The sequence below is a fragment of the Trachymyrmex septentrionalis genome, unplaced genomic scaffold (genome assembly GCF_001594115.1).
Source record: "Trachymyrmex septentrionalis isolate Tsep2-gDNA-1 unplaced genomic scaffold, Tsep1.0 scaffold190, whole genome shotgun sequence".
Classification (NCBI taxonomy): Eukaryota; Metazoa; Arthropoda; class Insecta; order Hymenoptera; family Formicidae; genus Trachymyrmex; species Trachymyrmex septentrionalis.
This window is the reverse complement of record NW_017305072.1, coordinates 840,546-852,617: the sequence shown is the minus strand read 5'-3', so window position 1 is coordinate 852,617 and position 12,072 is coordinate 840,546. Positions and strand designations below refer to the sequence as shown.

Below are 12,072 nucleotides of genomic sequence, written 5' to 3'. Positions count from 1 at the left end.
ATAATATATATATATATATATATATGTGTATGTATTTATTAAATAATAAACTAAATTTAAGTCAAATTTAATATAAATTTTGAGTTAAATTATTTTTTAACTTCATTGTTTCAGTTTTTAAATTAATATAAAGAGGAACAATGGCGACTATAGAAATAATTAAAAATAACGCAAATTGAACATAATTCGATATCTATGAATTTAATGGAGTACCATTATCACCATTACCATTACCAAAATTATTATTGTTTTATATAATTTCCATTTTCATTATTATTCACTGTTCGCGCGCAGAATTTAAAATAAAATTTGAAAAATGTCTTACATATTATATATGTTGATCTGAATTTTTTGATTTCTTTTATTCAAATTGACATACATACAGCTATTTATATCTTTTATTTGAAAATGACGCACAGTGATATGATTATCTTTTCAAGCTCAGTATCGAAAAAGATACGAGAATACGAGTGTCGTTTCTATGCAAATATGTTAAAATAAATCTAAAGGAAAATATACAATAAAATAAGATAAAATAAGCTGCATAAAAAGCATCAACCTAAGATAAGAAAGAGTTATTTCACGAATGTACTATCTAATCCACACAACAAATATATCATGGTGAATTACAAGGACTATGAAGAATATGTTATCAAAAATTTATGACTGTAGAACAAGAATATTTCCACCGACATAATTCCTTATACGCATTTTCTGTTAAATTAATCTCCTGTTACTGGTACGTTTTCGGAATAAACCATTTGGTATTTCATTCCATAAAATACGGAAAATTAATTCTACATAGATTTTAATTGCGCTTGAAAAAACAATCGTGAAACTCTTAAATTAATATTTTATATCATAACTCATTTCATTTTGCTATTATATCGAATGCTAGGAACAGTGTAAAGCTCGATTACAAAAGAATAGTAAAACAGTCGAGTAACAAGCACATTTTCTGAACTACATTGTGTGGCTGTGTGTGTGTGTGTGTGTGTGTGTGTGTGTGTGTTTGTGTTTGTGTGTAATGTAAAGTACACCAATAGTTATATCGTGTAAACCCTCATAGAAACGAATTTTCCGATACCACACACGTACGTACATCTGTCACAAATTCAACACGTGTCCGAAGATTATGACGTAATTTTACCCGATGTCACGCGTCGTTGTCTAAGAAACAATTTACGAATGGAATCGAAATCGCGTGCCACGCGAAACAATATATCTTCATATAAGTCTCTCTGACGTCTCTTTCCGATTTCCGGAAGAGAACGTCGCGGACGAAGACTGGCGGGTACGTGGACTATAAAGAATCGGTATTGCCGTCGTTCTAACACGATTTAACCAAGACGTTGCTGTGAAGACGACCGAAAAGTCATCTTGAAATCATTCCCGTCACTCGACGGAAATGAAATATTGGCGGGACATCCCTCCTCAGGGAATGGCTCTCCTAATGGAATTCTATCCAATTCGAAGAGCCGTTCAATTCGTTTCAATTACAATGATCCAAAGCTGAACAAGTATGTCGCGGGTATAACATACGCTGCGTACAGAATCGAGTGAAGAGAAAAAAAGAGAGATGACATTTTCTCGTGTTTCTACCTAAAGGAATTTCATTCCATTCTGCAACGAGAGACCGCTTTTTGGTGTCCAAGCGAGCAAGCGCGCATGCATGTGATAGAACACATTCCTGGTTCATCCTCTCTCACGCGCAAAATAGATGATATTATTCGCGTGCCGGTCCATCGCGATATAAAAGTGAAATTATGCAATACGATGCCATAATGGAATACAACGAGCGTGCTGTGCGCATCTCTGTGTTGAAACTGAAGCAGATATTCGGGGTTATTTCGTTTAAGATCCTACTACCGATGTATAAACTGGGCTGAGTAATTATTAAAGTAAATATTAAAATTGCGTGTATTACGCTGATATACTTAACTTTCGACTACAGCAACGAGTCATTATTTAGACCCGAAACAAAAATTTTTGAATGATTCTATTGGGTTATCACGAAATTGGAAATTAGGGAAGTCAGAAAATTGTCAGGGAAATTAAAAACTGTCAGGGAAGTCAGAAAAGCTCAGAGACTTTTGCAAAATTTTCTGAAAAAATTGAAATTCTTAAAAAAAATTTAATATACAGACAGAAAAAAATGTTTGGTTGAATTAATTAGAATTCTGGTGGAAAATGAACGATCCAGAATTTTACTTAAATCTACAAGAGAGAAGAGAGAAGATTTTTGATTGAATCTTAAAATTCTAGTTGAAATAACCAAGATTTAGTAAATTTAATCAGAAATCTAGACTTAACCAAAATTCTGGATCGTTCGTATTTCATCAGAATTCTAGTTGATTCAGATAAACATTTTTTTCCGTGCATATATCACATCTACGCAGTTTTGAAATACTATCAACTTAACAATTAAAACAATGCAGCGTCAATAGTAATTTATATTACATGTTAAATTGATCTCTCAACGAAATATTTAACGGTTTCCAAATCAGGAAATATAAAAAATATTATTAAAAATCAGGGAAAATCATAAAATTTCTGTCTGGGAAAAGTGATGGAATTTTAGGATGAGAAATTTATGACAATCCTGTTGTACAATCTGTACGATTGATACTATAAGTAAATAAATAAACTTCTAATTGTAGATGAAGAACTTTAATCTTCCCTCTATCAATCGCCGTAAGGCGATGGTTCACTTACATTCTATACTTCAAACAGGATGTTTTAGAACTTAGGTGTAGTTTTCATAGCTGTAGTGGAGTAAAAGAAGATAATGTAAATTTGATAGAAACAATTTAGTTCGACGTTTGCGTACGAACCACAAAGTATGAGCATCCATCAGCTCAGCGACGCAGTCAGCGAACACCGATAGACTTTCTGCCAGGTAGACTTTCGAACTTTGTTATCGCGTTTAATTAAACTATAAATTAAAGCGCAGCCGTTAGCGTTTCTTATATGACCGATAATGCTCCTTGTAAACTAACTCCCTCGAATCGATATTACATCCTCTTCCTGAAGGGAACACGTGTTATAAATTAAGTTAGTTCAACTAACTCACTCACGGAAGACATGTCAAATTATTTAACGGATTTCTTGATGGAATTAAAGGATTTGATATTTGGAGACCGAGATTTTAAAACTTTCTAAAGCGGATTAACGTCGGTTTCTTGGAATCTCTTCCAGCTATAAGTTACTAAGCATTATAGCGCTACAACTACAGTTTACACATTGTGTGTCCATGTCATCATCTTGCATGGACACGCGTAACGAGGTGTATCTCTCTCTCTCTCTCTCTCTCTCTCTCCGTATTGCGCGACATCCATGTATATAGTATGTGTGTGCGACGGCCTATTCAAACGCGCCGCTCCAGCGGCGAGGCACGCATATTTTCCGGCCCTAAAGCCGACCTGGTCTAATCGAAACGCGGTGCGTGCGTGCGTGCGTACGTGACGTCTCTGCCAACAGCCGCAAACCTGGCCGGTTGGCCGGAATGCGACGTAACGCGTGCAATTAGGCATACCTAGGACATCCACGCATCCCAGCTGGCTCAACATAGGCTTGGTGTTGAGTTGACACATGTAGCAGCCACGATCGGCCTCCTTTAGCCCCCGAATATGCAACTGCCAAGTGGCCTCCTCGTCCTCCCGCGACTGTGTCTGGTTCTTCGTCTTGGCGTTCTCTAGAGTAACGAAGAATCGAGTCGACTGGATCACCTTACGATCACCCATTGATAGAATCGTCTGATCTTCGGCACGTAGCCATCCCACCTGCGGAACAATGATAACGATATCGAGAGTTTTCTTTAAAAGAAATGACAAAGATTTCGCGGATTTTTTATCAATCGAAAGATCACTGGAGGAGAATCAACTGGAAAGATTACTTTTCTCTAACGACTACGGATTTGAATCACCGAATGAATACCGTACCTCCTACGTAAATTGAAATTTCATTGAGAATTTAATGCTGAGGAATTTTCGGCAATGGTTTCATAAATTATCTTCTCATTATCACACGCGAATACCGGGATAAATGTATAGAATATTTGGTTATTGCTGCGTTATTTAATAGCTGATATGCAATTTGGTATATCTATTTTTTTAGCGGCGTGTAATACAAATAATGTAATAATTCTCTACTGAAGAAATAAACATGAATGATACGTCATAAATTTTCTGCGATGAATAATCTTTCTGCTTTCAAAAGTAACAGGGAAGATCACTGTTGGAGGAACGATGTTACCTCACTTAAGTTGGCTTCCCGTTGCGGAATGTTATTTTTACGCGACTTTAATGGAACGCGAATGTCTGTTTTATTTTCTAAAGGTTAGTGGAGTAGATGCACCAGTGGGAATATCCGCTTAAGGAATTTATTGTTAAATTCTACAACTTCTCAAAGATTATCCTTAGAAATGAAAGAAAAATATGAAAATTGTAAGATCACAAGTAAATGATCTTCTAATAAGTATTTTAATATCAAATGTATATATATATATATAAAACACATTTTTAATATATTGAAAATTCATATTTACTGCTGTAAATAATCTAGATTCAGTTATTATTTGCTGATACACATTTGCTTTATATTTTTTCCTGTCGGTCCTATTATTAACTTGGGATAGTTGGGATAGCTCAGTGCATAATCCATAATGATATTCAGCAACCGCGCAGAGATTAACATCAGACATCGTCTTTCGCTCGTGTCCCGCTACGGGTTTGACGAAGCCAATATGAACGAGATGCTCTCCGAACAATATTATATCGCGCGCTATCGTCAAGTGCACACGTGTATGTATTCGTACGTGTATGTATGTGTGCACGTCGGCAGTAATTGCTTTTAGGCAAGTACGCATATTGTACCGGCTTGCACCCCCTAGGTTGGGTCGGGCCGGTGCGGTTGGCGGCAGCATTGCAGGAATCAGCAGCGACGAAAGGTTCAATTTAACGTCGTATCTAGGTACCATCACTTCACTTAACCGCCGCCAGCCTTCGTCGCGTTATCTCTAACGATGCACTTGGTAATTAATCTCAAGTGACTGTTGTGTGATCCATATAACCATCTCTGGCCATATGCGTGTGGCCGGTTACATGCCGCACTAGGGCACAACCTGGACTGATGTTACCTATACACCTGTGCGACACGCGTGTACTTCGCCACAACCTCAGCGGTGAGCTTAGACGAAGGGGTGATCGTTGAAAATAAGGTCTTGAAAACACACGTTAATACCGTACACCGTCCATTTGACACGCGTTGACACAGGATTGATCGTATAGTTATAATTACATATGCCGAGACCCTTATTTTAGAAGTGACACAACTTAAAAAATTAAGTTTTTCGAAAGAGAGGAAAACTTATTTTTCAACGACAGAGAATTATTGACTAATTCAATAATATCAGCAAAAAAAGAAAATATACTTTTAGAAACACGATCAATTATCATTTCTGTCATTTCCGTTTTACAATCTTTAGAAAGCATCTTTTTTAAATTTTGACGACTCGATATCTTATGAAATTATATTGTAACAAATCCGAATAATTTATCAAAAGTGACATAACTTGAAATATCACTAATAGTTTGTAATTTACTTTGATCAACTATAAAATGATTATTCTTCAATTTCTTCTTCAAACTTCAATTACTAAAACTCTAAATGTTTTCATGGCGAAGATTCTTTATTTTATTTATAAAAACGATACAACTAGAAATGTGTCGTCCTTGTAGAAAATATTATGATCTTTTTGAAAACGACACAAGTGTTATTTCGCAAACAGACTGTGAAGTTACATTAGTTTACTTTTGATGATTGCCAGAGTAATCTTTACTTAATTAAGCGAACAATATCGTACAATATAGAATAATAAAATTTTGTTTTTCCGAAAGAAAATTTATCATTTAAACATGCACTTAAAGATTATTTGAGATGTTAAATGAAATACTGATAATATAAATCAATAATATATGAATTGTTATACATATATCAATTTTTGTAATTGCTAAATAATTGCGTGATATAAAATTTTAGATTCTTCTTCGAATAAAAAGTCAAAGTTCCAATGTAAAATTTCAAATATTTTCAGATAAAACGTTTTATTTTAAACAATGTGAATGTATACTAGAATCTCGACTATATATATATATATAATAGATAAAAAGATTGGAGATAAACTTCACTAGAAAATTAAATTTATTTTCTGCGAAACAATATTTAAAACTAAAAGGAATTGGAAGAGAATTTTGAATTTTTTTTAAAAAGCAATTGATTATGAGTCTCTGTAAGGAGTTTCCCTTTGTGTAACGGTGCTATTTGCGATCATGATAATGGGAAAGCGGCGAGTCGTGCGCCGCATAGCTTAATCGAATCGATGTATAAGTAGTTCAATATAAATCGAGTTTCCGGTAAAGGCGAGCATTTACGCGAAAAGCGGAATGCCTTTAGCGATCGAAGGAACGGAAAGGGATTAAAACGAGAGAAAACTGAAAGATGACGGAAGTCGCCGTTTGAATCCCTTCTTTATCGAGGTACAATCGATAGCGTTTTAAGTACATTGTCATGAAGGAATAACAGTTTGTTCTCTATGAAAGGAAAGGCACTATCGGCGCCGACTGTGGGGTCATTATCTTTACGGAGAAGATAACGATTCGTTCGATTCTATTCCAGAATAATACTATCCCACTTCCTCTGTGGAAACGGCATGCTTATCGTATAAAAAGCTCTTGGGGGACTTAAACGACGACTTAGTTCGGCATTTTGCATGGTCACGATTCTGAAAACTGGTGGATATCTGTAGTAAGTAATCCACGACTCGAAAGAATGATTAATGAAATATAAATCTGAGGTTTCTATTTCGCTGCACGTTTATAGGATAGCTTCTTTCTTTTACCTTCGTTATGATTCCAACAATAAAGGGCATATTTCAATCGCTAATCCTCTAATGCATACTTTTGATTGGATTTCCCCCCGGGGTTACTCGATATCCTGTTGAGAGAGGGAGTTTTATTGTAATATTCATATATAGATGCATTACATTGAATCCATTTACGTGTAAAATCGGATATGCTGCATCAATGATTTACAGTTAGTCAATATTTAATGTTTTTTTTTGTTTGCTGACAAAATTTTAAGAGTCTGTAACAGATATTCTTTATATTTTAATATTCTATTTTTTCCAATTTAATTGCTAATAATGCAATTGTCTCGTATATTTGATCAATTCTCAGAATATGACAGATGGCATTTGTGTCAAGACGGCTTTCGTTATGGATGCTCAATATGCTTAGTGATAATCCTTCGCATCAAAGAGACTTAATCAATATTAATTGGACTCTACATTAATTAGAAACACAAATCTTCTCTTCGTGTATAAAGCATTTCGTTGTTGAAAATTTCCTTCAATTAAATATGTAAATAACAAACAGAAAACGTTAAATGTAGTGTTTATTGTTTGTGAAATATTAAAAATATAAATGAACAATGAAGCTTTCAGTTTGATAATGGACAATTTGAATAAAAGCCAATAAAATATTTTATATATTTATTAAAATAAATATGATTATTTATGTCAAATATTTCAATAATGATTCTTTTATATAACAATATTATACATGAGTCATGTTTAAAAATATTGAGTAATGTTGATTAACATTGAATCATCAATATATTTATAAGCATACACCGCCGAAAAATATACGAAATTAATTTGTTATTAATAGCACGATCATATATATAATTATATATATTCTATTATATTGTATATAATGTATATATTGAATAGCAGTCGAACACATGGTAAATAAATTGTATCTACGTGATAATTATCAAGTACCTAATTGCTTGATCGAATCTATTGCAGTAGATCACGCGGAGTGATTGCGCGCGGAACTGAATTTAATGAGATTAACAGGATATTCGGTGTGTAATCTATTTGAGTCCTTTGAACAGGATAACTGATTGTCCCAGTAGAACGTTACACACCAATCATTGTACACGATTTCTTCTTTTCGTCACAATTTGAGAGTTACTTCTCCCAAGTGTGCAGTTTCATTGTGTGCCTTAATTTAATAACTGAAATAGTATTTCTCTAGTTATTCGTACGTACGTTCATACTTACGCTACCCTCGTCTCCGGGTGCGCTTTTATCTGAGGATTTTCCACGGTCTCGTTACAACAAGAAGCGCTCGTTGCAACAGGAAGAGACGTAGAAAAAGACTTCCTCTGCCGGCTGATAAATTAAAAACGAGTTCTATACTTATCCGGACGGAACCGCTCGACCGCCATTTCCTCCGCTAGCCTTTGTAAGAGCATTAGCACCTTGAATCTAAAGGCTTACGTTCCTCGGTCGCCGAAGTATAAATCTACCTCTGTGAATCGTCCTGAACCGGTGCTGGCGGCTACTTCAGTGTTGAAAGTCTCTCCTCATACTTGGCCGTTCAAACGAGGCGCAAAGTATTTTTTCTTGGAAAAAATAGTTACTGAACGGGCTCGATGGCTAACACACACACATACACACACACACACACACACACACACACACACACACACACACACACACACACACACACACACACACACACACACACACACACGCACGCACGCACGCACAGTATATCCAAAAACTTACGAAATTCCCCGATGGGGACGTTTTGGCGGCACAGGCGGTTCGTACTACCCCTCCGGTGTAATATTTCGAAAGACCTTGTCTTACGAATCTACGTTAGCGCTAAGAGATTGCTCCTCATACTCCTTTACCCGCGACTGCTTTTCCCCTTTTCTCTCTCCATTGTAATCATGGAAACAATCATTCTCTCTCTCCCTGGCTCCTCCTCAGTCCGACTGCGCTCTCCCCGCTTTCCCTCTTTCTTCCTCTTTCTTTCTCTTCTACCATTTCACGAACAATCCCTACGCCGCGTTCAGTATTTCTCATTCTCTACTCTGCCACTTCCGCCTCTGTTCCTCGTCTGTCTGTATGACCGTTCATTTCTCTTGCTCTCTCTCTTCGCAAGCACTGCGGAATTCGGTGTGTCTCGTTCTCTCGTTGCTCTCGTTCTCTCGAAGGCAAGCACAACGTGTTTGTGGCGCGAGGTGCGGTGTGCTGATGGCGAAGGCAATGTGCGACTGATGGTGGTGGTAGTGAGGATGCTGGTGGTGGTGGTGGTGATGGCGACGGCGAGCTACCCTTTCGCTCGCCTCCGCAGCAATCACCGATTTGTCTGAATAAGCCCCGGGCAAGTATATGCTCATGCTTACCCTGGGGAAACACCACTCCGGCCAACTCACACTCTCTCTCCCTTTCTCCCAGTCTTGCTTGTTTGTGTCCTCTTCGTCGCTCCAACAGTCTGCCTAGCTAGCGTACCCTCGTTCTCGTTTTCGGCATCCCTGAAAATGTTCCCATTCATCGATGCTTGATAGAAACATCGGTAGGAACAGCCGGAATATAAGCTGCAGCAAGGGAGAAATGAGGTGAAGGAGCGAAAAAGGAAAGACGCCATCCAAGTTTCTCCTTGTGTATTGTCGTCGATGAAACTGGTAGCAAGGAGGGAAAGGCAAGAAAATGCGACGAAGTCGTTCGTACCGGTTTTGCTTCAGGGACAGTTCATAACTCCTTAACAAAATGGATCTGTGGTGTTAGTATTATAGTGATTATCATTATAGTAATGTAGTGTACAAGCCTGTTGATTTCAATAAAATGTGAATTAGCTAATTATTATATACAGGGTATTTGTTAAAGAAAAGTGACGAGTATTAAAACAATACGAGTATTAATTTGTATAATAAATCATAATATAGGCAACAACATCTCTCACATAATATGCCTTTAGCATGCCGTGACGCCGAAAGTGTAAATTATAAAATATTTCATGATTACGCTTTGTGATGATAGGAGAAAGAAATGTTCTGTCGCGACTACGTTACATAACCCGTGTTAAGTTCACTGAACAATAAGGAAGTGAACATTCTCTTGAACGGGCAGTGAGATATGACTTAGTAAACTTGCAACTTCGCTCAACTATAAAGGACGATATCTCGCGAGAGAGAAGGTTGACGGTGATAAATGAATCGTCATAAGCAACTAAATTCGTCTCGACGTGCTTCTGAAAACGCCGCTATTCATATTACTGTATTCACATTCATTTATGATCTCAATCTTCCCCCATTTCGCGTGAATCGTCTGAAGTGTAATTGGATTATGTACGGGTATCGAGAAGCTTTCGTGGATTTATGTTTATCGGATATTTGCTATTGTGTTTCGCCAGTCCAAGTACCTATACACGTCTATCCTATTTCACTATTAGTCCTCTCGATAATAGATGATCTTATGTGAATTGATTCGATCCGCTTTGAGCTAGCCAACAGCCACAATTACGCGAGTGGGCAGTTAAATCAAATAACATCATAAGATGTTAATTGATCGAGTAACGAATTATAAATACTTTTATTGCTACCAATATAAAGATATCTTTTAATGTCTGACGTTTTTTAGAAATAGAAAAATTAATAAGAATTCCTTAATTGCATCTAAGGTGTGAGATTATAACGAAAAAAGAAAATAGTACGAATCTCCTACTTCACGCTTAGTCTCCCTTCCTTGAAATACGGTAGAATCGTTTTGATTTCTTTCGAGTGCGCGCGTTTCGATTTTGTGCGAAGGCGCAAATGAGAACGTTTAAGGGATCAGAGCTGTCACGTACACCTCACAGAAAGATATCACCGTCCATTTTTTTCTTGATCCGTCTTTCGCGTCGACGGAAGAAGAGAAAAAGAGACACAAGTCTGCCGCCCTGCATCTCGGCGATTTGCCTCGTTTTACTTCCTTGAAAAGGTGCGGCGGATACTAAAAGCTTCAAGCTTGTCGGTGCCTTTTTTTCGTTTAGGTGGAAGGCTTTAGAAAGATCGGTCGAGACGAGCACAAGAATAGTAAGAAAACACTGAGGAACTCTGCTAAGATAAAGCGCTGAGAGAAAGAGCTGCTGGTAAAGTGTGGATCAAAGTGTTGTGTGTGTGTGTGTGTCTGCGCGCGCGAATTTTTATCTACTTGTCGCGAAAGGCGTTTTATAATCTCCTGAAAATTGCACGCTTTTAGAATCGTACTTTTGTGTTGGTAGCTGCCTCCATTTCCTTTCATCCATTATAATTGTCTTTTAGAGTTGGCTTCCTTGCTAATTGGCAATATTCGATGAATGAAACTTTCCTGGAAAGACATCCGATTAGCTTAAAATATTAAACGCAAATAATAATAGTTTTGATTACACAAATTGTCTCACAATCATTATATAAATTATCTTTTTGCATTTTTTTTGCATTAATAAACGCACATGTAATTTCATGTTTTATATTCTGTATTTTACGTTTATAACGAAAATGTATTTTATTATATATAATTATTCAAAATTTATAGCTATTTATTAATTCAAACAAATAGGGTCTGTAATATATTTTACATATTTATATTATCAAATAACGCTATTATCAATCGCATGATGTGCACAATGAATATCAATTTAATATATACAAGAAAAAATTCATATCAATTCGTTTCTATATATAATTCTATTTGACCGCAATATAAGAAGTTTTAATTATATTATTATTTATTGATTTTATACATAATAATAATTGTTAATTATTAAATATGTAAATTATATATTTAATACTTTTCTTTAATGAAAGTTTTAATTGCATAAATCTTTTTCTTTAGATAAAACTATATATACCATATATTAAATGTAACATCCATTTATGAAATAATATTTATCTTACTTTATCGCAGAATAATATGAGAATTTATTATTATTACTATTTTTTCATTTTTATGTTTCGAGAAAAGTAAAATTGTGTGAGCTTACAAATTAACAAATTAAATTTAAGCTGTCATTTTTTTGCGCAAAGGTATTTTTTAAAAGCATAATTCTCATTTTATTTAAAAATCATAAAACTTTATTTCTTCTGGAACGTAAAAATTTGGGACAAAATAATAATAGAATAATAATTTACATAAATATATTTCGATTAAAATAAAGATAGACTTTTTATTTAAATAAACATTATAGATTAATGTAC

The 12,072-nt window shown here is 35.6% G+C and overlaps 1 protein-coding gene across 1 annotated transcript in view; it reads right to left on the bottom strand.

Annotated features, from left to right (window-relative positions):
* Positions 1–12,072, bottom strand: part of LOC108747075 (polycomb protein Sfmbt-like) — a 65,175-nt gene that overhangs the window by 16,338 nt on the left and 36,765 nt on the right. Inside the window, 1 exon segment of the mRNA XM_018484329.1 lies at positions 3,536–3,782. Coding sequence (XP_018339831.1) covers positions 3,536–3,782 — 247 coding nt within the window.